The 24,445-nt window shown below is 40.1% G+C and overlaps 6 protein-coding genes across 10 annotated transcripts; all 6 read right to left on the bottom strand.

Annotated features, from left to right (window-relative positions):
* Nucleotides 1–1,298: 1,298 nt before the first annotated feature.
* On the bottom strand, nucleotides 1,299–4,971 carry LOC103324646 (protein TRANSPORT INHIBITOR RESPONSE 1-like). 2 transcript variants are annotated; one of them, XM_089048498.1, is made up of 4 exons: nucleotides 3,986–4,971; nucleotides 3,318–3,810; nucleotides 2,210–3,013; nucleotides 1,299–1,907 (listed from the first exon to the last, which is right to left on the bottom strand). In XM_089048498.1, exons 1-3 carry the CDS (start codon nucleotides 4,441–4,443, stop codon nucleotides 2,258–2,260), a joined length of 1,707 nt encoding a protein of 568 aa, XP_088904624.1. In that variant the 5' UTR covers nucleotides 4,444–4,971; the 3' UTR covers nucleotides 1,299–1,907; nucleotides 2,210–2,257. The 2 variants fall into 2 exon arrangements, with proteins under 2 accessions (XP_088904624.1, XP_008224955.2); XM_008226733.3 differs by having other exon boundaries at nucleotides 1,299–1,911; nucleotides 3,986–4,954.
* A 299-nt stretch (nucleotides 4,972–5,270) lies between these two features.
* NDB3 (NAD(P)H dehydrogenase B3) lies at nucleotides 5,271–9,815 on the bottom strand. The gene is made up of 10 exons (XM_008226732.3): nucleotides 9,458–9,815; nucleotides 8,371–8,659; nucleotides 8,083–8,289; nucleotides 7,638–7,888; nucleotides 7,227–7,449; nucleotides 6,993–7,097; nucleotides 6,252–6,521; nucleotides 6,033–6,154; nucleotides 5,803–5,922; nucleotides 5,271–5,671 (listed from the first exon to the last, which is right to left on the bottom strand). The coding sequence occupies exons 1-10, from the start codon at nucleotides 9,544–9,546 to the stop codon at nucleotides 5,584–5,586; spliced, it is 1,764 nt and encodes a 587-aa protein (XP_008224954.2). The 5' UTR covers nucleotides 9,547–9,815; the 3' UTR covers nucleotides 5,271–5,583.
* A 1,684-nt stretch (nucleotides 9,816–11,499) lies between these two features.
* LOC103324644 (uncharacterized) lies at nucleotides 11,500–13,226 on the bottom strand. Of its 2 annotated transcripts, XM_008226730.3 has the most exons (2): nucleotides 12,119–13,226; nucleotides 11,500–11,817 (listed from the first exon to the last, which is right to left on the bottom strand). In XM_008226730.3, exons 1-2 carry the CDS (start codon nucleotides 13,019–13,021, stop codon nucleotides 11,812–11,814), a joined length of 909 nt encoding a protein of 302 aa, XP_008224952.1. In that variant the 5' UTR covers nucleotides 13,022–13,226; the 3' UTR covers nucleotides 11,500–11,811. The 2 variants fall into 2 exon arrangements, with proteins under 2 accessions (XP_008224952.1, XP_088905363.1); XM_089049237.1 differs by lacking the exon at nucleotides 11,500–11,817 and having other exon boundaries at nucleotides 11,918–13,199.
* A 1,809-nt stretch (nucleotides 13,227–15,035) lies between these two features.
* On the bottom strand, nucleotides 15,036–17,999 carry LOC103324706 (uncharacterized). The gene is made up of 7 exons (XM_008226800.3): nucleotides 17,759–17,999; nucleotides 16,882–17,645; nucleotides 16,565–16,753; nucleotides 16,374–16,482; nucleotides 16,233–16,291; nucleotides 15,582–16,158; nucleotides 15,036–15,501 (listed from the first exon to the last, which is right to left on the bottom strand). Exons 1-7 carry the CDS (start codon nucleotides 17,910–17,912, stop codon nucleotides 15,398–15,400), a joined length of 1,956 nt encoding a protein of 651 aa, XP_008225022.1. The 5' UTR covers nucleotides 17,913–17,999; the 3' UTR covers nucleotides 15,036–15,397.
* Nucleotides 18,000–18,994: 995 nt separating this feature from the next.
* LOC103324643 (F-box protein At1g61340-like) lies at nucleotides 18,995–20,345 on the bottom strand. Of its 2 annotated transcripts, XM_008226729.3 has the most exons (4): nucleotides 20,244–20,345; nucleotides 19,830–20,115; nucleotides 19,629–19,703; nucleotides 18,995–19,534 (listed from the first exon to the last, which is right to left on the bottom strand). In XM_008226729.3, exons 2-4 carry the CDS (start codon nucleotides 20,079–20,081, stop codon nucleotides 19,322–19,324), a joined length of 540 nt encoding a protein of 179 aa, XP_008224951.1. In that variant the 5' UTR covers nucleotides 20,082–20,115; nucleotides 20,244–20,345; the 3' UTR covers nucleotides 18,995–19,321. The 2 variants fall into 2 exon arrangements, with proteins under 2 accessions (XP_008224951.1, XP_088905130.1); XM_089049004.1 differs by lacking the exon at nucleotides 20,244–20,345 and having other exon boundaries at nucleotides 19,830–20,214.
* A 1,987-nt stretch (nucleotides 20,346–22,332) lies between these two features.
* Nucleotides 22,333–24,370, bottom strand: LOC103324705 (FBD, F-box and Leucine Rich Repeat domains containing protein). Of its 2 annotated transcripts, XM_008226799.2 has the most exons (3): nucleotides 23,129–24,370; nucleotides 22,885–23,049; nucleotides 22,333–22,803 (listed from the first exon to the last, which is right to left on the bottom strand). In XM_008226799.2, exons 1-3 carry the CDS (start codon nucleotides 24,107–24,109, stop codon nucleotides 22,447–22,449), a joined length of 1,503 nt encoding a protein of 500 aa, XP_008225021.2. In that variant the 5' UTR covers nucleotides 24,110–24,370; the 3' UTR covers nucleotides 22,333–22,446. The 2 variants fall into 2 exon arrangements, with proteins under 2 accessions (XP_008225021.2, XP_088903773.1); XM_089047647.1 differs by having other exon boundaries at nucleotides 22,333–23,049.
* Nucleotides 24,371–24,445: the final 75 nt, after the last annotated feature.

The raw sequence follows: 24,445 nt of genomic DNA, 5'->3' as shown, positions 1-24,445 counted from the left end.
GAAGTGGAAGAAGAAGAAAGTGATGCATGTGGTAGAATCCGGCTTAATGTTGAGTACAGGTACAAGGTTGTGCGAATATTTCCTCAGTGTCCAGAGAAATCCTTCGAGTTCAACATGGAAATGTTCTCCTCCGAGACTGGTAGATGGACAGAGTCAGTTGTATCCTGCCCAAGAAGCTTTTGTTTTAATAGCTTGCATAGAAATGCAGGGGTTGCGCACAATGGAATGCTCTACTGGTGGAGCTCTAGTGATGGCTTTGTTATTGGTTTGGATCCCTACTCCAACGACAGCTCCAATTCGGCTAAATATTGTTTCCATTTCATTGATAAACCTCAAGATGAGTCGGAGTATGGAAGAACATTTGATTTATTGGGTGTGTCTAGTAAAGGGCGTTTGCGAATGTGCCAGTACTCCCCTGCGTATGTTGGTGATACCGATGGTCATGTGAGTGTTTGGGAGTTGAAAGATGACCACCAGATGGACAAGGACATGGACACGGACGACGCTGCATCTGCATGCAATGACAATGGCAGATGGTGTTTGGTAGGCAGAGTTACCCTGTTACATATGCTTTCGGAAACCCAGCTTATGCTAGCATGGAAATATCATAGCAAATGGCTTAACACGGTTATGGTGCTCGCTTTCCACCCAGATGATGATGATATCTTGTTTTTAGAGTTTTCTCAACACTTCATCACGTGCAACATTCGCGAAGCAAGGCTAACGGAGGTTGCGAACATCCCGTGTTATTATGGTAAGATTCACTCCGCTAGACCTGTCTTCCCATTGGTGTTCCCGTGGTGGCCGACACCAATACTTACTCGACACAAACTGGCGGCCTCCTCCTCCTCCTTGAATTCCCACGTGGGCCGTGTTACCACTTATACTACTAGTACTACTAGTACTACTAGAACCAGACGAGCCATCAAGAGAATGTTGCAAAAAAGAAAAGAAAAGCTGGCCATTGCTTGTGCGTCCTCAATCCTCCCCCGAAAAACAAAGCTAGCGCACTCCATGCATGCAAGGCAGCTAGCAACTAATTCGAAAGGTTTCGAAGCTAGCCGATGAGGCAAGAGAAAAAAAGTTGCACCTTCCCTAATTTGGTCTGAAGTTGATGTTATCTTTATATTTCATTATGTAACTGTTAATATTATGTACGTTCCATTCGGATTGCTACTAGTTAGGCTAGTTTGATACTTGATTGCCACTTGTATGTAAGTGTGTGTTCTCATCTTGATTATATTTATGTTATGTTAGTACGTGTATAGTATACTCGATTTTTATATTGGAGGACGCAATGAAAACCAATTCTAATAATTCAATAACAGAGATTTGGCTAATATTAGAAACTCAAACAATAGATAAAGTAATAATTTCATGATGCTCACTCAGCATGGGAGATTCGTATCTTAGTCCGCCACTCCACTCCACAGTAATTGACCAAAACAACATACGACTTTCATGTTGCACTTGGATTAGGAAGATGCCCCTGTTATTTATCAAAATCAATGGTGAGACTGTGTATCTCATCCACGAGTCCAACAACTATGACGGATTGATCTGCTGCTTCGCGTAATTCCTCAACGAAACTATTTGAATGCGAAAAACATCACTTGTTCTTTATTGTCAAAGATCTAGCTTCTGGTTGTTAAATTGTCAGATGCCTCTAATGCGACTTGAATCCCTCCTCCCTCCTCCCAAATGAAACGCCTATCCCAGTCAGTCTGATATCAACAATGCCCTGATGCGCTAGCTGACTTGTTTAGGAAGCAAAATATTCAAACACACGAGTAAAACTGAGAATCAAAATCTGTTTATGTCCGATTCAACCCAGCCAGCCACTGGGAGCTGTATGCTGCTGTTTGCTCTCATCCCAATCCCAAAGGACCAAATTGTCCAAGATGTTCCTATCTTCAAACAAGAAATCATCCACAAATTGGCACCTCAATAAGACATATCACTAACTGTTTAACTTGTCTTATCATTCTAGTATAATGGTAACTAAGATGATAATTTTCTTGCTACTTAAGTCAACTAACATTATAGAATACAGAACTAAGAAGCACTAAACTTTAAGCAATTAACTTGATGAATATTTGCTAGTAGTGCATGCACACACTATCAATGTTAACTGTATGTGATAAGAGCCTCAGACTTGCAACATGGTATGTGTGACTAAATGAGAGGAAGAGGGACGGAGAGAGATTACCATGTATTTTGTAAGCTTCAAAGGGGTGAGCACAATAGGCTTCAATCTTCAAAACGTGAGAACGAAAGGCGGGGCATCCCTTCTTGGCCCAGCAACAGAACGGTAAACATAGACTTTGTCAGCTTGATTTTCATCATTCCCATCATCCTTCATTACCTCAACATTCAATCTTGGCCTCTCACTTGCCAATGAGTGACACGCGTTCATTGTCACATTGCAGGCTGACATCCAAACTGACCTCATAAATTCATACTTCTCTAAACCTGAGAGCAAAGCCACATCCCCAAATGGGCAGTCCCGTATCTCAAGTTTCTTGAGCTTGGGACAACCATCCAGCACACACTGCATCCCCCAATCACTTTCTCCAGCAAAGGCTATTGAAAGGTATTCCAAATTTTGGGCATGTTTCCCAATGTATTCAAATGTAAGGTCGGTCAATAAACCTGAAACTGAAAGCCTCTGTAGTTTAGAGCACGTCTTCACCACTGCCCCAAAAGCCTCATCCATAGGCTCTTTTGTTAGGTAATCGGGTTGCCTTGGGTTCATTATGCAGAGACGAAAGTGGGTGATATCAGGGCAATTTTGTGCAACGGTTGCTATAGCAGCATTAGTCATCTGCCAACAAAAGTAGAGGACATAGCAGAGTCTTCGGCAGCCATAAGACAGAGCAACAAACCCAGATTCAGTCACCCCATCGATAATATCATCACCGTCAGGAGCAGAAGGGAAAACACGGAGTTCCTCAAGCAAAGGACAGTTAGATCCAACAGCCTCCAACCCTTTGTCTTCCACTGTGTCCAGGACCTGTATCAAAAATTTGATATCAAGAGTTAGCACCTGAGGATTTCAATAGTCAACATATCCTCTCATTCAACAGTTGTAGATGTACTTGCAGTGTTTAGAAAAATAAATAAGCCAATCAAAGAGAGGATTAAGTTATTATTTCATCAGTGTGGTCAAAAGTAACGATTTCAAAACCCCAATTATGTACCATGTCATTATTGTAAAGATTATAGTGTGTTTCCTTCTCATCTACCTTGATAGATTAGCATTTTCAAAATGAAGAAGCTATTATGTAGAAAAGGAAATAAATGGGAAATTTACTTACCCAAAGGCACCGGAGGAGTGGGCAATGAGCAACAAGCTTAGCAAGGTCCCAACTTTGCAAAGTAGCATAACTCAAATTCAAGAAAGTGAGATTTGTACAGGCAGGATACAGAACTGGGAGATAAAGGGCCGTTGCTTCCCATAAGCCAGAGAGGGTGTGCAAATTCTTGCAGTTGCTAAATGCTCTTTCAAGTTGTGAATGCTGAGAAGCTGTGAGCTCTTGCAAAAATGAGCCGGTGCCAAGCTCCAAAAGTTGAGGAGCATGGGTAAGAAGACTTTGTAGTTGTTCCAAGGTTACACTTTTATTAACCTTTAGCACCTTGAATGATTTGCACCTACTTACAAGTCTCTCAAGAGCATCAAAATCAACGTTGCTATTGAGGCTGGCAAAGTTTAGTATTTCCAATGATGTGAAGGTTTCAGGGAAGCAACTTAACCAGTCCCCACTTTTATCATCAATGTCATTCTCCTGTATGTCGAGCTCAATCAAATTCCTGTAACCAAATGATTTTGTTCAGAAAGTTATAAATCAGGGATGAATTCTTTTCTTCAACCATTACTCCCTCTCTCTCTGAGATCTCATCTCTGGAACCCAAAAACCAATCGAAAAACACTTAACAATCAAAACTCAAAAACTGGAAAAGGGTCCAAACCCAGAAAGACACTTACTTGCAGTGAGTGGCAATGGCTTCAAGGCCATCAGTGCTGAACCCATCACAGCTGAGAAGCGAGAGAGCTTTGAACTCGGGAAACGAAACAGCCAAAAGCTCAAGCCTCTCATCAGTCACCGTCATCCTCTTCAGCCTCAGCTCCTCCAGAAGTGGGCATTCGGAGGCGAACACCTCAAGCCAAGGCTGAACATCGCCGCCCCAATTCGGAGGGACCAGATTAAAGTCCGAGAACCGCGGCCTCCCTTTCAGGGTCACGCTCCGAATGTTCGGAAACCGCCGGGTCACGATCTCCGGCGACACCGAGTAGCAGTTTCCGATGAAGACGTGGCGGCGTGACAACCGCTCCGCTTCGTACCAGTCCTTGCACACCAGCGAGACCGAGCTCCGGTCCTTGCACGAGTTTACCAGTCCCAGGCTCAGGAGCTGCTCCAGCACCTTCTTTATTTTTGAATCCATAAAAACAGAGCTCAGTCTGAACAGAGCAAGAGAAGAGAAGAAGAGGGCTTTGACCTTTGTGTCTGAAAATGCGCAGAATATGGAGGTTGAGTTGGAGGAGGAGGAGAAAGAAGCAAATGGTTGGCAGCAGCAGCGGCAGAGAAAAATAATGGTTTAGGGATCTAGGAATGGTGATTAGTTAATTAAATTACTATTTGTTTAACAAGCTAGAATGTAATCTATGGATGAACGAAAACTTCCTCGAGGTGATTAGACGTCACCAACGAAGTTAATTACTGTTAAGAGTGCATTATTGATCTCTCTCTTTGTCCCCCCTAAAGCTTAACAAGCCCATGTTCTACCAACGGTCCTCTTTTATAAAATGGTGGATTCCATAAACTTGTCGGCTCGGCAACGTCGGGATTTGCACGTGGCAGCTGCTGATCGGATCTCAGTTGTTCATACGTGTAGCCCATTCAATTCATTTCATTATTCAGTTCAGTTCATTTCTAAGCGCTTGGAACCAATTCCTCTCACTCATAGTAGAAAGCAAGGAAATTTGATGGGATGTCATGTCTCAAATAAAAGTTGTAGTTTCTCCGAAAGGAATCAATCAATTTCTTCTTTGAATTAAACAATTCCGGAAAAGTATTGTGTGCGCGATCCAATCCGGATCGGTTTCATCTCAAAACCTGCACTCCTGTTTTCGTCCGCACATTCAAGAAGTGACCAAAATATCACATCTCACTTACACGAAGTTTGCAACTTGCAATTGGGAACGTAAATCTGCGTCCTTTCAATAAATAAATAAAACATCACCACCCACCCGACAAAAATCAGACGGAATATAACTGCAAAATTTGGGACCTTCAAATCCCACACATAATCATTCCAGTAACAGCAGCAAAGGGTTAGGAATATAATATGCGTATATTTAGAAAGGATTATAAAAAATAAAAAAATAAAAAAAACAATGGTGAGGTGAGTCGACGAATCCGATACAACTACTACATCAAGGATCTGCTGCTTCTGCTTCACCTAAACTCATTCATCAATCAACCAACCACTTGAATCCGGAAAACAAAACTTGTTCTTTATTTGTCAAAACTCTCTTGTTCAGATAAGATAGCTTCTGGCAGTTGAATTGAAATGAAATGTGCCTCAAATGCGACTTGAATCCCTCCCCCAGATGAAACGCCTAGCCCAGTCTGTTACCACCAATGCCCTGTTGCGCCAGCTCACTTGTTTGCTGAATTGTTAAAATAAAACAGTCAAAAGAGAAAAATCAGTCTCTGTTTATTATCCAACAACCAACAGGGGATTGAAATTGAAATTTCAGCTCAACAACCAAGAGAGGAAATAAAAAAAGTCACACGGTACCTTGTATAAACAGAATACCAAAGCCACTGGGAGCTGTGGCCGATCGATACCCAATCTCCAGGAAGCTGGGCTGCTGTTTGCTCTCCACCCAGAGGAGCAAATTGTCCAAGATGCTTGTACCTTCAGGAAGAATATTAAGATTAGACAATGGCAATGTTCACAGTTAGGTTGCATCCAATCGCAAAGCATGGCTTCAGAAAAACACACACAGATTTCAATTTAAATCATACCTAAAGGGGTGAAACCGATGGCGGCCTTCCCCACGGAATCTGAGAGGACCTTCTGGATTTTTCTCACAGTCTTCCATTCGGTTAAAACACTTGGCAAGGTAGACACCTTGTTGAGCAGCAACCTGGAATATGCCATTTGAGAGGGAAATGAGACATGCACGTGGAGAGACATGCCTTCAATAAATAATATACTCAAGTGTGCATAAAAACGCATAATACCTGGCCTGTAGCTGGAAGATTTTTCATCTGGGAATCCACTTTGGAAAGAGCTGTTTCGAAATCTTCAATATTCAGCTCTGCGGATCCTTTTGAAACATCCGGTGTTTCCTTCAAAAGATCAACCATATTCTTCATCTGTTTGCTCTTCAAATAAAGCTGCACTTGAGGATACCTTTCACAAATATCATTAATCACTGCTTTATATTCCTCAACTGTGAGTGTTCCTGAATTATCCTTGTCCGCCTTTCGGAATATGGCAGCGATATCTTCCTGAAAAACAAATAGGCGTTAAGACAAATTAAAGGAATGTTCACATCAAACAACTGTTCCAATATAATAGATAATGTAGCGATGTAACGGTAATTTAGCATTAGCAAATCAAAGAATTTGTTGATTATACTTCTTCACTACCTTATTAACAAGAAAATACGGAAGAACACAGATTTCCATAGAGCAAATAGAGAACCAAAGAACTGGTCTACTTATCAATTCTAATATAGAAACCACAAATTAACTGGTTCTCATGACTCCCATGATCCCATTCACCTTTAGTTTTAACTGTTCACCATGTTGTAGTCATCTCACAATAGCCATTCCATGACGAGAAAAATAAATCCCACAGTTGTGCTGAACATACTTTTCCCAAATAAAAGAACGATGAGACAAAGGTCTACTGGAAACTGCAATTTTTGGCAACTTTGGTACAAAAATACACGTTCGAGAAATAACAGGGGCACTTACCATGACTTTGCGCTGATTTATTGTGGCACAATCACCAATTGCATACACTTTGTCACATCCCTCCACTCGCAGCCATTCATCAGTTGCTAACACCCGTCTATTAGCCTGTGCATTAAGGAACAGATGCTTGTTTAATAAGAGTGACATGTACTTGTAAAAGACATACAATTGAGCTTCATAAGATTTCTAAAGACGGAGAAGTCAACACAACATCAATAAGAAGGACAAACACACCTGACCAACTTGACTCATGAAATCCTTTATGAAGGGACGCGTTCCTACACCAGTTGACCAGAGTGCCATTCCATAAGGCATGGTCGAAACTTCCCCTCCATTTTTCAATTCTTTGGTAAAAATTTCTTTTTCAGTTACTTTCACAACCATGGATCCTGTTTTCACATTAATACCATCTCTTTGAAATTTTTCTTCAGCAAAAGCTGTGATTCTTTTATCAAACCTGCAAAAACATGAAAAAACTTCAGTGATCACAAAGAAATAACTGCACACATGCATTTCAGTCAGATTATAATAAAACTGCTAAAGCATATCAATGCATGCTTATCGTAGGGTAATGCTAGATTAAACAACAAAATACTATTTCGAAATATATAACAAAGGTTTATATGTGAGAGATTATTTACTAACATATTCAGAATATGATCTCCAGCCTCGAGAAGTGTTATTTTAACTAGATCTTTGACCCCGGGATACAATTTGACTAAATCCTCGTTGACGAAATCATGAAGTGCTGCAGCAAACTCCACACCAGTTGGGCCACCACCAACAACAGCAAAATGAAGAATTCTCTTCTTCTCCTCATCGCTAACAGTTGGAAGGCTTGCCCTTTCGAAGCAGTCAATAACAGTTCTTCGGATCTTTTGAGCATCTTCTACTTCCTGCGTGAAGAAGTAAATTTCACGAGGTGAATAAAACAACAAAGAAGCATACATCAATTAATCCTATAACCAAAAAGCTTTATTCACTTTCTTCGTCCTACTGGGAGTAGCTGATCTGAGGATCTTGATTTCATAAGAGAAAACTTACAGGAACATATTGATACATAAATGTACAAGGTTTACAAAGAAGTTACCTTCAAGAAATGGCAGTTCTCAACGACACCAGGAGTATTGAATGTATTAACATTGGCTCCCACAGCTACTATAAGGTAGTCATAATCCACAACGAACTCTTCTTGTCCATTCAAATTGTTTTCTACATTAGATCGGCAATAGATTTTCTGGTTTACTGCATCGATCTTGAGACATGCAGCTTCACTGAATTGAACATCTACAGTTTTCTGTACCCCAAAAAAAATCGTTGTCAATTTATTGAACACCAACAGTTAGAGAGAGTGATACAATTATTATCCAACCATTACCTTTCTAGCAATGTTTCGAATTGGTTCAACAATGCTGCGAGCTTCCACTGTACCACAGGTAACACTTGGTAGCAGAGGGGTGAAGGCAAAGTAATTCCGAGGTGATATGACATGAACCTCATAATCTGGATTTTTCAGATTCCTTAAGAAACTTGTTCCAGCCCAGCCAGTTCCAAGTACCACAACCTTCTTTTTCTTATTGTCCACTTCAGCTGAAGTTAGGACAGGCGCGCTGCTGGCCAGTTTTCGCTCAGGGTTTGCCTCAGCGTAAGCCACAAGGCCGCAACCACTGCATTTTGAACCAACAGCCATGAGACAAAACCATCATATAATCATGTGAGCATACCAATAACAAAAATGCAGTTTCTCGACCTCTGAAGGGTTAGCAGCACGAGCATTTTTTTTGTGTTACTTTTTGATCTTACAGTTTATCTACAAATAAGCATTGAAAGCACAAATTTTCTTTTTCTTAAAAGGAAATGGCCACGTCTTTGTTTCTTCACTACTTTTGGGCATAATTTACACTACACAAACATAATTTATTGGTATGCTAACATAGTTTCGCCATGATTATATAGGCAAATGATATGAATCTGCGCATGGTGATTCTGCTCATAGCAATCCAATTTCCTAAAATTTGGCCTTTCCTATACAATTTTCTATATGTATGAAATAAGTGCAAGAGATCTGATTGACTCCAGAGACTGCCAACAAAATCGGAACGAAAAAAAAAAGGCAGAGCGCATATTTTTTCACTACGGAATAAAACAGAGCATATATTTTTCAGCATGGTATAAAACAGAGAACATATTTTTTAGCAAGGAAACGCAATCGAATGGAGTAATACAGCAATACTATAGCTTCTAATAAAAGTATACGCCAAACTGAACGATTTAAACATATAAGAAAATTAAAATTCTGTCCATATTCTACTGCAATACGTAATATTAGAAATCGCCCAAAAAAATACTAATATTATAAGTAAATATTTGTACAAGACAAATATGTAGAACTGAACAAACGCATAGGAAACCAGAGCAAACGCGTAGAAGATGAAATAGATGATAGACAGAGAAAGTGAATATACCTGACGGCGACGACGACGAGCACTTTGGGAACCGAAGGATAGTCATGGAAAGCTCTAGAAACTCTATCGAAGAAAGCGAAACCTCTCATTTTTCACTGCTTTCAAGCTTTTCGGCGCTCAGATCTACAGCCGAAAAGGCACAAAACAGAGAGAAGCAGAGGGAAGAAGAAGAGGGAAGTTACAGAGGAAAAAACAGAGAGAGAGAGAGAGAGACGCGGCTTTGCCTATAATGTAGGAATGTGTGAAAAAGAAGCTTCAAATATATATGTGTCAAAAGAATCCGGAGAGGTTGGAGAACGTGATGCGTGTGTGTTTGGGAGGTTTCCAGATTTGCTCTCGAGCGCCGACTTGGAGCGCAAGGCAAAACCTTAGCACGTGTAAGGCGGACGCGAAGCGAATCGCTTTCTTTGTAAGGGTTTTGACACGTCCGCCCTGGTGGGCCCCACTGATGGGCTGGACGCTGAAGAGGCTCCGTGATCAAATTGATGCACAGAGCAATTCACGCCTCTTTCTTATTTTGTAATTTTTATAAAAAGAAATATATGAATTAGGTCAAGGAAAGAAAAAGGCACATCGACATCATCACATGCCACATGGCTTTCCGCCAAGCGAAAGTACACCTTAGCTGTATTTGAGAGCATATGCACCCCAGAATTACCGGAATACACCAAATCTTTTATTATTATTATTTTTTTTTATACAGACATTAAATTTAAACCTCAACTTTTATTATTTTATTATTTTATGATTTTGTGGCCTTTATTAGACTAAATCTCGAGGTTAGACGAAAAGACATTTTGACCAATTTTCTGAAACATGCTTTTCACTTTCCAAGATGTCTGCATTTGACTTTTACACCTCATAATATGTTAGATTCTGTAACGCTTTTTTATTTCTTTTCTTTTTGAATGCTGGGCACAAGAAATACCAGCTTTGTATTCATTTCTTTAGAAATCTAATACTTCGACGTATACGTATTTTTTAGGACACTCTTTTTGTTGAGTACACATGGCAGCTGTCATATTGAAAGACAGAGATTGATGAGAGGTATAAGCAAAATTACGATGATGGGGTTAGAAGCGTGTCAAATTACAATGAAGTTTCAAAGTTTGTTGCTTGCTGCTACTGGTTGGTCATTGGTCAACCCACGCATCATGTTCAATTACTCCAACAGTTGGTGGGATGAAATTTGCATGTGATATATAATATTCTTTGCATATACCCCTACAGGTCAAAAGCATGAAGAATCGCATTCTCCATGCTGAACCAAATAAGCTGCCCAACTCCATTTCGTTTGAATTGGATTGGAATTGATTCCAATCAACTTGTATGAATCTTAACTTGCAATACACAATATATTGGATTGTTCTATAATTTAATGAGTTCAGTCTCTTCCATTTTTTATAAGTTTACCAAACATCAACTAGAACATTAGTCCAATATAATTGAAATAATCCAGTACAAGTCGAGTTACAAAACAAGTTTGACATAAGTTGTTCTTTTTTATTTTATTTGACAGTTAGCAACAAATGTCATCGCTTCCTCATTCATTCTATTTCATTTGGGAATTTGACTGAAACTAATGGAGATGTAAATCAAATTCATAGGTTTTTTTTAAGAGTAATACTCTTACCACATTTGTATATCACATTCTCATACCATCTTATGTTGTAGATGAGGTGTACAATCATATTAATTAAAACCAATTTAATATTTTCTTTTCTTTTATGATTTATTGACACTTTTTAATTGACGTGGTTGTACACGGTGATTGGGCTTGAGTTTAGGTATCTCTTAATCGTTGAATCAGACTAACTAATTTGATCAAATGGTTAAGAAATATGACTTTACCTAAGTGTCATAAATAATGCCCTCACTATAGAATTCTTGAACTAAATTGATCTAAAAACTAGACCAAGGGACGTCCAAAGCCCAATTTCTATATAAAGAGCCCAAATGGATCGGGCTGATGCAAACAGTTTAAGCTGAGTTTTTGTGATAAATAATAAGAATGCCTAGAATTTATAACACCAACATTTCTCCCCAGAAAATGCATGATAATTCACATTGATGAGAACCAATAAGTAAGGCTTTGGTTCTTGATTTGAGCCTTTGACGAGGCCACAAACATCTAAAATTGGGATCACTATCTTGATGTGAGATTGTCCCCAACCCTCCTTCTGTGCATGCATGATGCATCAAATCTCCAACAATTCCAAAATGCCAATGTTCATGTACACGACTTTGTTGCCTCCTCCTCATCCTCCTCCTCCTCCGCCACCTCCTTATCAAAGGTGCACTTCGGACCAAACGTTGAAAATTCCACCACCACCACATTAGCCTCCACGTGTCTCTCAAACCTTATCAAGGTGACAACTAGTCATTGGTCTAATCGAAAATAAAATGTATAGGGGCATATTAGGCATTCCAAATCAAACATTTAAAAAAAATTAAGCGATAGTAACCAATCAAACATTTAAACCTCTGGATTAGTGATTAATATGTACTTGAACCTTGGTATAATACAACGGTAAACCATTAAGCAAACATCTCGACTCAACACCCCAAAACACTCAAATTTTCACGATCTCCGAAAAACACAATCCATCTTGTATTAATACATTAATTCCATTATTAACCCTAACATTAGCTGAACCTAACCTCGCCGGGAGACAGCCATTTCTTGCCGCAATATTCATTGTTTCTCGTCGGAGATATATCAATCTCTATCAAATTATCTTCCTCGTGATCAACTTGAAAATCCATGCCTCTCTTTGAATTTTCCTCCAAAGCAATCTCTATCAACCCTTCTCTGTCTTCCTCTTCCCACCTGAAGCACATGCTCTCCGGTGAGTTCCAAACTCCGGTCACCGAATACCCGCCGTCCGATGAGCTATCCGAGTCCGACTCCGGGTAATACATAGACAACGAAGGGTACCTTTCAAGACCCTGAGCTTGGCTTTCTTGCTCTTGTTTCGAATTCGGGTCATTTCCATTACGATCCATCTCATCTTCTTCACGTTCATTCTCTTCATATATGACCTCTAATGGCGCCTTCAGGTTCCACTCGACGAAAAAGTCTTCAAAACGGGGGTTCGGATCAAAACCCATTTCGCTTTCGGAGTCCGTTTCGGATTGGTAGGTGAAAAAGCTGTGATCTTGAGCTTCTGGTGAAGTTGGGATTTGTTCTTGGACTTCGGTTCTTTGAGTGGAGGTGCTCGTGCTTCCCCTGTTTTCTTTGTTTTCCTCATTGCATTCTTTGCTCTCGTTGGTTTTGGTACACTCTGTTTCGAGCAGGCAAGAATTGTCTTCCTTTTCTCTGTGTTCATCGCCTTCAAATCTTTGAACAGCACCAAGTCGTAGAATTGTGAGTAAGAGAATTCCTGTTATGATCGGCACTGGTGAGAAAACAATTCTGATGAAATGGTACGGGAAATAGAGGAGGATCAGAGCGTAGAGAGTGACAATGCTTGAAAACAGAGGACTTGAGGAAACAGAAGCACAAAAGCTGATCATGGTTTCAGTGAATACCAAGTCGGAAATGGAATTCAATTGGCACATCATAAGACTCGCATCTTCTTCCTGAAAGTTACAAACTTTCTCAAGAGAAAGCGACGAGTAGAGGACGGAATGGTCCAAATCCCATTAAGTAGTGGGAGAGGAAAAAGAGGGAAAAAGAGCCAAGCTTGGATATGGGGGTAAAAGAAGGCGCAGGAGGAGAGCGATGGATAACGAGGAGGTGGGGTTATTAGAAGAAGGATTGGGTTGTGGGGTTTACAAGCCTTTTTAAGTTTTTATACAGGCGACTGTTTAAATTACATTAAATTAATTAACGTACGAGAAAATGCCGACACGGAATATTACTATTGAGAGTAGGAGGGGAGAGGAGGGGAGGGGTAGTGGTGGGTGGGTGCCATCTGCCATGGTTGTGTGCTCCCTCTGTCTGTGATATGCATTTACCAAGGTGACCTTTGTCCCATGAAATCTACAGTAAATATCAACCTTAAAAGATGTTTGCTTTTTTAATTATGTTCATTCATGAATTTAATCTGTCACATTCACTTAATAATCCCATCTCAGAAAGCAAGCAGGACCCAAAAAGGTCCAATCATCGGAAACGTCAACCAGCCCTCATTCGGAGGTTCTTTGGTTTTCCATGTTAACTTTTAATTGTTCTTGTCATTTACTTTAATTTAAAACCAAGTAATCAACTAAATATTCAAAACCAAGTAATTGGATATGGGCATATCAACAAGCATGCGGTGCGTTCTTAGCTGCCAAGAAGCAAGCAGAAGCAACCTAAATTTAACTACTCACTAACTCATATTGTCGGTTTATCTATCCTCTTGTCACTTATCAAATGAGGAGAGAGAGATATAAAGAAAGGGCAAGCGCAATGGGGTTAGGGAAGTATTTCTGTGGTTAAGAGGGTGAGTGACATCAAAGTCATATGGTATGAGAATGGCATTCCACTTTGCTCACCATGCACATGCTAGTAAAGGCTATGGTATACCAACAATGGCTTTTCAGTGCCGAAAAAAGAAGAGGGCAACTACAAATAAAAAGTGGAGGTTTCTTTTTCGCTTTTTATGACATCGGTGTTGGGTTTGAATATTGAACTGAAAAGGATAGATAGAACTCTCTCTCTCTCTCTCTCTCTCTCTCTCTCTCTCTCTCTCTCTATATATATATATATATATATATATAATCAGTCAATTATAAACAGGCCTCTCTGGACTCTGGGCTCTACCACTAAATCCTTAGCTTGACTTTCAAGAAAATAATGCAGAGTAGTTATGATTGGACTGGATGTGAAACAAGAAGAAATATCAACCAAAGCCAAAGGTTGCTACTCTGTTTGCATTTAGGCATGTATGGGTTAATGCAGATACATGATATAAATAAATGAAATGAAGGAATTCATTGAGCGATTATAATCATTCAGACTCAGAGACCTAGAGAGAGAAAGAGGACGAAACAATATTCATTTTCCATTCCATTTCCAAACAACGCTTTGAATTTTAGCTAGCACACTCACCAAAAAATTCCTAGTTCCGCCCTTGCTTTGAAGGCTTCTATTCTTCTACTGGTATGGTATGAAACGGAAAATGAAACGACAGTGGAGCTGCTTCTAGACAGGAAACCATGCTATAAAGGCAAAATTGATGTGCGTTGTTAGTTGTGGCAGACAACGAATCTAACCACCACACCACACACACACACCACCACCACCACCCCAAAAAAAAATCATTGTTCAAAAGCCGAATGGATCACAAAAACTTTCAGAAGGCCTCATCACATGGTTTGGGACCCTTCAATGTCAACACACCAAGCGACCTCGTCAGCTATGGCCGGTCCCTAAACTGTTGTCTAATGCATGTGCTGTATTGCTTAACCCTAAAGTCATCACTCATCACCATGTGAAAACTGAAAGCTCAAATCGTTATCCGAGCGCAGATTTACATGCTGGGATAAATTATCAGGAAAACAAGTGTCAAAACAAGCAGAGTCCTTCAACTAGCTAATTTCCCACCGCAAGCATGCAACGTAACTACAATGTTATAACATGATTGTATGATTAACTGCTAATGAACATAAGTGTCATTGATCATTCAGTCAGAAAATAATGGCACTAGGTGAAGAACCAAAGTGCTGTCATATACAAACCAGACTAGAATAGATACAGCTAGTTCAAGTCCCGCACTCCCTCCCTCTCCCTTCAAATATTAATAGGATTTCATTCATATATCCGAAAACAAAAAAACGATCAAAGAAAGGAGAGCTGGTCCTATCATCCTACGCAACGATGGAAGATCAAGCTTACAAGAGGCAGCAGTTCATGAAACCTGATCTATCTTCCAGTTCTTCCCCTTTCATGAATAATCCAACTTGGGGGGTAGCCTATGGGATCAAAAAAGGACCGTCAAATCTGTACAGAGATCAGTAGTACCTCGGACCAGGTTGGGGATAGCCTCCAGGATATGCAGTGTTAACAGGAGAATTTCCATATGGAAGTCTAGGAGCTGGAGTTCCAAAAGGTAAGCCTGAACCGTATCCAATTAAACAATAAGCATAGTATAAATCTTCTAAAGATACATGTAATGATAATTTATAATGAAGCTACCTCCATATGCAGGTGGGGAAGGACTGGGAAGAAATGTGGGTGCTCTTGGATCCTGAGGAACTGCAGCTCTCGGATATCCAGGATTATTGCCTGTGAATGAAGTCATTGCACTTCCTACCAGCGAGGGTACAATCGTACAACTACTGTAGGGGTTAGTGGCAGCATCAAAAGTGGTACTATTGCGTTCGATATTTTGCCTGCTGTGGGGTTCACCTGGCCCATAACTCTGGTAAGGATCTGTAACACCACCGCAACTGCCAAAGTAGCCAGAATAAGATCCATAAGGAGTAACAGCCCCAGGTACAGGCCGAGGAGGCAGCAGAGGAGGCATAGTAAATCGCTGCACAGGACTTTCCCCATAATTTGGTGAAAAGTTAGGAACATAGCTTCCAACAGAATACGGTGAAGAGGGCTGCACAGGACTTTCCCCATAATTCGGTGAAATTAAAAAACCAGGGCCAACAGAATATCGTGAAGAGTTATTCGAGTTCTTCCAATCAGATTTACATGCAAGTGACTGCTTCATGTCATCCAAATATCTCTGTGACTCTTCTCTGTTGAGTTCTACAAACATAACCTTATAGAAGAAAACAAGAATTAGCCACAAACATAAAAAGTGCAATAACAGTGTCCTGTGTGTGAATAGTTTACCTGATCAAAAAACTCATCTGAACCAGGCATATCCTTGCTGACAGGTAAAATAAAATTGGCTGCCAAAAACATTATACGGGTCTCAGTACAAACACAGACATAAATATTAGACTAACAAAATTGGTGAAGGCACACCATTACCTAACATATTATTTACTGCATCAGCAGGTACTTCCTTTCCCATTTCTTTCGCTCTTTTCTTAGAACGAACATTTAGCTCTTCGGGGCTTGGAAACACCACAACAGCAATCTGAAATAGAAAATTATCCATATAGATTAAGCAAGCTGTATACAAATCTTGCCATATAAATTCATCATGGACGGGTAGCAACCTTTCGGAAGAGAGCAAATGGTTTAAGTTTACGGTTACGAGCACTCTTGTACACATTTGTCTGATCAATAATGTAATTACGAGGTGTGGTGGCTGCTCTGGATAAAATGATGTTAAAAATTTCAGTTGCTCGATTCATCAGACAATCAAACCGTTCCCCATAATTGTTCCTACGCAAAAGCCCTGGCACCTGCACACAGTTTCACATTCTGCAATGAAATACTGATCGATAAAACAAACACCAGTAGAAGCTATAGCAGGTACATTAGAATGGTGATAATGGAACAAAACAAAGAAAATAAAACAATCATACCCCACCTTCATTTGATCGAGAACTAAATTTGTTCCAAGCAAAACATAACGCTTCTCAGGGTGCTCTTTCACCCAATTTTCGGCCCAAGTTGTTTTGCCAGACGCAGGCAAACCTACCATCATAACCACCTCACAGTCCCTCGGGTCAGAAAAAAGGGGTCCAATAACTGCATTTCCATCCTCCAGTGCAGACGCCCAAGGCTTGAAACCCTCTTCAGCAACAAGGCCATCTTCAACACTGAACTGCAACTCCACCACCACATTTTTCAACAAAACATGTGGGAAAACCGCTGATTGCCATGGCATCTTCCTCTCCGGAGAATCCGCCACTGAAAGACCCAAAGCAGAAACATCAAAGTACGTTGCTCTACCCAACCATTTTCCATTCTTGGAGAAACCGATGGAAGCCATAGATTTATCTTCAAGATTGACAGAACAAACAATGGTATCGCCGAGCCCAAACTTCTCACCATAATCCGAAAACTTACCACCATGTGAGAATGTTCCTGTGCCCCCATACCCAAAGCTGTACGCTGTTTCCCCAAGGTTTCCAACTGCTTCGTCCCCTCGAGAAATTCCAAGGCGGCACAGATTCTGTCGATCAGGAGCAGTGTCCTCCATATCAACAGACTGCAAAGATACGACCGTGCAACCAAAACAGTACTTCCCTCCAGCTATACCCACATTCGCTCGAGCGCCAGACCAGCAGTAAGCAAAGCCCTGATCGTGAAGTGCATATCCTTTAAGCTCATCGCCTTCGATTATAAAATCTTAACGCAAGAAAACAATTCACATCATCAATCACAGAAAACATTGGTTTCAGGGTTTAGGGTTTCACGCAACATTCACTAAATTCGAAATAAGAACCAGGAAATTCAAGTACCTAGGGCACAATCGGCACGATTGAGAGCCACGCGTTGCTTCCGGCTCGATTCTGAACAAGACGAGAAAGACGGCACGTCATCGTCGACCTTGGTCTTCTTGGAGGCCTCCTGATGTTCGTCTTCACTAGGAGCTTCGCGTTTCGTTGACGCCATTAGAAAGAGAAAACTATAAGCAGATGCAAAGAGAGATAAAACGCGCGAAATGTAATGGTCAAGTGTTCATGAACTTATGATCATGAGATTATTGGCTAAAGACATTGGTACTTATATGGAATTATTTAAGGTGGTGGAAATTCAGGGGCCTAGATTGACCGACTTTTGAATTTGGGTTGGGTTCATATTTGGACTTTGTTTGTGTTCCGGACTGCATATTGTATTTGGGCCTTGCATTCATAAGAATCAAATTTTATTTGACCCAAAATAAATCAAATTTTAAATATTATACTTCCCTCCTTCCTTCCTCTTATCTATTTTGCCCCTTATCTTTTTCGGGGCAAGGGTTTTTATTTCAAATTTCATAAACAACAGTTATGATAGAAAAATAATAACAAACTAAAAATGTAAAGAGATGGACTCTCTTTTTATCTTTTTAATCGAAAATAAACGAGTACTTAATTGTTCATACTCATCGTTTTACCCAATTTTCATATCTAAAAAATCACATTTGTTAAACGAAAAATTTCATTCAATTAGCCAAAAAACTATTTCCTTTTGAAAATGCAGAAAAGAGGACAACAGTTGGAGACAAGCAGACAATCAATACTGCTATATTTTGGCCATGCTAAGGGAAAATGTAAACTGTATTTAATACTAGATATTTAACGCAAAGCGTTATGGAATTAGATTGGAATTCCAAATGTAACCACTTGAGCAGCTAAAGTTTAGGCATTCAAACCAGCCCTGCTTTCTAAATATAAGGAAAGACATTTGCAGGAGGATTTTAATTTGAACAGCTAAAATTTAGGCAATCTACTCTTGAACTAAGTTAGCAAGTGAAGAAACATAAACCCACCAATTGCTCTAAATAAAGATCTTTAATTGATTCTGTCCCCATTCCCAAATTTTGCTCATACTGTCATTAAATTTTGCTCATTCAGTCCAATGCACAAAATCTCCCAATTGTGCAGAAAAACCCTAAAAATTTGTGCATCTTCATAACCCTAAAGTGATGATTCATCAAATCTAAGGAAAATCATAGAACAAAAAGGAAAAACAGAGAAAACACACGGAACAAATTGCATGGAAAGATCATTCATTTCATTAAAATCTAATGCTTTTGTACATTCTTCATTTTATTGTCAGAACCAAAGGGCACAAGATTAGCCCTTAACAAACTTGTGAATAGTGGAAATCTCTCTCTTTCTCCTCCTCTTCAAAACATGTACAAAAAGAGACGAACAAGCAATTATATCATCTTCAATGATAGCTTTGAAGAAACCGCTTGCAACCCTTTTCTCTATATGTTCACTCCAATGTCATCTCTATCTCTTTAGACCAGCCGAAAACTACGACCATCACAGCCATGAATTTGTGTATTTACAAAACCCACATTGCAGATTCATCTACTCCTCGTCCCATGAAGCAAACAAGTTCACTGATATCTCAGCAAGCTTCTTGCGGCTCGGCAACTGCCTATGCTGCTCCCTCCACTGTTTCGGAGCATTCGGAGCTTCAATCTCATCCATATCGTCGCTTGAGAAATCAATGGCGGTCCGGAAAGCAGGGGTCTTTGAAGGTGTGCTATAGGCAAAATGCCACTGCTTAGCAATCAGAGTCTGCAATCACAGAAAGGGAAAATTAAAATCAATGCCAATCGCTTAAACAAACAAAAAATCAATTAATTAGTTAAGTAAATTAAACTAAACTCACCGCTTCTCTAATAGGTTTTGATACGTGGAAAAGCTGTTTCAAATCCTCATGATGAACGCCACACACAATCTTAATCTGCAATGGACAAAAACGAACATACATATTTAATTCCCGATTGATCACAAATTCAATAAAAACAGATTCAGAATTCTGCATATGCATTTATCGATTTCAAGCAGAGCTCGAGAATTTGGGACTAACCAGAATCTCCTGAGGCAGAGCTTCTAGGGCAGAGGTTTCAGAATCCGAAACCAATTTCCCACTTCGCTGCTTCTTCAATGGAGTGCTGGGATACGAATCAGTAGGCGAAGGCTCGCCATTGTTAGAAATCCCAATCCTCTTCCTCCCCAAAGCTCGCGTGTACTTGACAAACCCTAACTCCAGCCCCTCCTCTGCCACCAAACCCCCGCGCTTCGATTTCAAGCAACTCTTGCATTTCTTTCCCAAAGCCATCTTCTCCAATCACCAATTACCAAATCTTCAATCCCTATCCAAAACAAAATCACAAGCAAAGATCGAATCAATTAATAACCCACGAAAAGAAAATCTATTGGTAACAGATTATGAAACTTCTGAAATCTAAAGAAGAATCCAAAACCAAAGAGAGTAGGAAACCTTGTGTTGGATTTAACTCTCTGAGAGTATATAGGTCTATAAATCTTGTGTATCTCTCTCTCTCTCTCTCTGTTTTACCGTGGAAATGGAAACAAAGAATCGACTGAGCAGTTGGGTTTGCTTGGGTTTATATATCGAACGAAAAGATAGTTTCTTTCTTTTTTGAAAACAGTGAAAATGGTAAAATCTACGCGCTTTACGGAATCTCCTCGAATTTTCTATGGAAAAATCTTTGCGTTTCCTTTAATTTATCCCCTCGGCGGTTAAAAAAACGAAATAAAAAAAGGAGGGAGGCAAACTAGCCGTTTGAGTGGGACACGTGGCGGGATGAGATAGCACGTAGGAAGCTGCACGTGTGCTGCGGGGGGGACGACGTGGCGGTATGGTCGGTCCGAGTCGGCTGTGTCGGTAGCTTACTCAACACGATGCGTACGTGTTAAAGAGTCCAACGACGTCTGCTTGGGGTTGGGGTTCTAATAAAGGGCCGGTCAGCTCACAGTCGAGTTTCATTGACTCCTTATTCTGGCGACACGTGTAGATGTGATGGAATTGGACGGTGAGCATTTGATGTAGTTTCACTTTACGACGGCTAGTGGGCCTTGTTTGACTGAAGATTCTAGATTGGTGGCTGACGGCTGTTGCATTAGCAGCAGCCAATATAAACTACACGTCAAAACCATGTAACGCGTTTATATGGGTGGGCTCTCGAGAAAGCATGTCTGTGACGGTGAGTGGAACATTGTTTTTAAATTAATTTCTTCTTTTTAGCTAAATTCTATTTGGTAAAATTGGAATTTCAAAAATCAAACTTATAATTATCTGTAAGAAAACGTGCGCAATTTTTTAATTATAAAAAATGTGATTATCCCCTTAAATTATCAATTTGTTTTCTTAATTAGGGAAATTTAGATTGATTGGGCCATGGATCGATTTTAAAACATCATGTGATTATCTAAAATAACTACAGCATTGCAATCATAGTGCAGTGAAGAGTAGTTGAGTTAGAAGCAACTAGCAAGATTTGAGGAGGCCAAATTATTTATTTTGAACTTTTTTGGGGGGAATTTTGGGTTGTCTTTACAAAGGGCTACTGGGTACTCGAACTTCCCTTAGCCCAAGTTGGCAAAGGTGATGGCTGAGGACCTTGCTGTTATGGCCCATCTTTAGGGCTGTTTTGCTATTAGTTTGTTTTGGGCCTTTGGTCTTCTTTGTAAGATGCTTGTGTTGTAGAGTCATTCTATAGATCTGAGGTCCTATCTTTTAGCATATGGAATCTATCATTACATGACGTGTGATATGCCCAATTTGATCTTGCTCTAAAAAGATTAATAACTAGATCGCATTAGTTCCATAATAAGTAGTTAAGCTATAAAGTTTCAAAGTAGTAATTAACGCGTGCATAGGTATTCTTTGAATTAATTGTTTTACCATGTAACTCATAATTGAACTAAGAAGTATTTTCGGTTACAAAATCTTCGTATGAACTAGCGCCGAGAATCTAGGGCCAAGAATTTATCACGTACCATATCACGTATGTGCATGATATACGATCTCACTCTATATATTTTACGTGCAAAACACATGCATCATGGAGTGACTTTTCAATCCATACATATAAAGAATATTTTTTTGTTTACAAGCATTAGTCAATAAACTATATGAGTTAGAGCAAACTACATATATGACCCATAAGATATGCTCAATAACACCAAGCCAGAGTATATTTTATATAATAATGGTTCATCTTTTTTATAAGTAATATATAAACATGTAGAGTACATGATCACATATAAACAGCATAAAACATTTTGACACAAGAAATAGGGTCAAATTGCTGTATATATATTGGAATGACTTTGGATATCATAGATTCTTATGCATCTAATCAAGTATATGGAAACCATTATATTTGTTTTTGTACTGTATGTGGTACATGAATATATAGACTGGAAAATGGAGTGACTAATTATCGAAATCAATTTCTTGGCCTGAAAAAAAGAAGATCGAAATCGATTTCAGGAAGTGTTCATGTCGAATGGGAGGTTATTGATGTATGAAGTTAAGAGAGAATTAAGAATTTAACAATATGGAGGAAATGAAATGAGAAACATTAAATTTAAATGAGGATTTCAACTGAATTCCAAAGACAATCTTAAGTTAATAATTTGCAATGAAATTGATACATAAAACCATCTTAAAGAAATCAGTACCAACTCCTCGATTGTTTCGGATAAACAAAGCTTTTGTCCTCCCAAGCAAAACCAATAGATATTTCTGCGTCGGGAGATAATTTCCAAGAGAGAAAAGCATCGGTGAAAAAGTCCATATCCTGACGCAGAGCCCTACTGAAACGGAAACTCTTGGGGAGAAGAAGAAACATGTATTCCAATGACATGGCTTTCCCCAAAAGAAACCTCGTCAAATCGAGGTGACAAGGTTGGAACCTAAAACCCATAATTTTGATGAGCTTTAGGTGTTTGAACAAGGCCGAGTGTTTGTTCAGTAATGGCTTTTGGTGCAGTTCATAGAAAGCTCCGCCATCAAAAGTAAACTCATCCGCCTGCAGTAACATTATCATTACAAATAATTTGTTCATAAAGATCAGATATATATAGATAATCTGTTCATAACTGATACTCACATCGATAAATAATTTCTCGAGGCGTGGACAATTTTTGAGAAATGAAGCAATGTCGCCAGCATTGCAATAGCTAGGATTCTCCATTATCAACTGGAGCTCCTTCAAATTGCGAAAGCTCACCTGTTTTTCTCTCAAAACCCCGTCAACAATTCTCGGAGACAAACCCTAACTCACATAAAAACAGATTATAAGAACACATTAACACTGAATTAAAGTAATCAATTAATAAATCAAGGAGACTAACCTCAAGAAATGTACTTGTAATGGTGAGAAGCTCGACATTATTCGAGATAGTAGAAGCAAGTCTTTCAACTTGCAAAGGGTTTGTGATCCCTTTCAGGGGCTTGAAATAGAGCATGGCCTCTTTCAAAAACAGCAAAGATTGAGAAATTACGCGGAAATTACTAATATTTCCATTATAATAAAGAGATCCAACACTCGGGGCATCAATCTCAATAACCCGAACCTCCGCCCGACAATTTCCCACCTTCAAAACCCTCAACCTCGTTTGCTTCTGAGCGTGGATTCTCAGAAGCCGAAACCCGTGACACCGTTCCATGTCAAGGGTTTCGAGTAGGGCGCACCGGTCAAGTATAGTTTGGATGATCATCGGGGTTATGTCAACTCTCCGGAGAACGAGAGTTGTGAGCAAGGACAGGCCTTTGAGTTCTGGTGGGAGCTGAAAGACCGAGTACGAGAGCTTCAAGACTTTCAGGCTCTCCACGTCGAGGAAGTGCGGAGGGAGAAGGAAAGAAGGCTCCTGTTTGGGTTGGGAGATGTCGAGATCCAGCTCCTGGACCCGTTTCTGGATGCATTTTCTTACCCATTCCGGCAAGTGAAGCTCGTGGGCATTGGGATCGAAGTGGAGCCGGAAGCTTTTGATCTCGTCACCCCTATGGGATTCGAAAACATGGTTCAGTATTGTCTCCAACTTGTCGTTGTCGTACCCTTCGGCAAGCTCTTTCTCGAAATGGATCCTGCGCGCGAGACGCCAGGAGTCTCTGAATCTTCTGGCCACGAGGCCGGCTTTGACAGCGGCTTTTATGGGGAGGAGGGTGAAGATGTACTCAATAAGGTCGTCTGTCAGCTGGACAGAACGGCTGCGCGACGAGCCGCGGCTGGAGCTGGATCCAACGACAGGACGGAGGAACGTCCTTAGTTGTTTCAGCGGCGGCCCGTAGACGACTTTCCGTGTGTCTCTTCTGGTCTTGTTTACTGGGAACATAATTGTTTGGTGAGCGAGAAGCTAGCAGCTAGAAGAGTGAAAAGGAAAGAAAAACTGGAATTAATTTTTCTTTGAGTGAGGAGGAAGAGAAAGCCAGTGTGTGGAAATCTCTGGTGGAGGCTGAGTTATTATAGGGGAAGAGGGTTTGGGTGGCTCTAAGGCTTGAGAGCGTGTCTCCATTGTTTTTTAGTATGTAAGTAAATGAATGAGGAAAAATCAGCTTCCGCTGGTTTTGCCTTTTCTGGCTTTCTCAGGAGCAATGACATGAAATGAACCAAAGAACGGCTAAAAAAAGGTCAGGCGAAATTGCTGACGTGGCGGGACCTCCAGCTCATG

Source organism: Prunus mume, linkage group LG3 (genome assembly GCF_029339155.1).
Source record: "Prunus mume cultivar Tortuosa linkage group LG3, ASM2933915v1, whole genome shotgun sequence".
In the NCBI taxonomy this organism is placed as follows: Eukaryota; Viridiplantae; Streptophyta; class Magnoliopsida; order Rosales; family Rosaceae; genus Prunus; species Prunus mume.
This window is presented reverse-complemented; position numbering and strand designations above follow the sequence as displayed.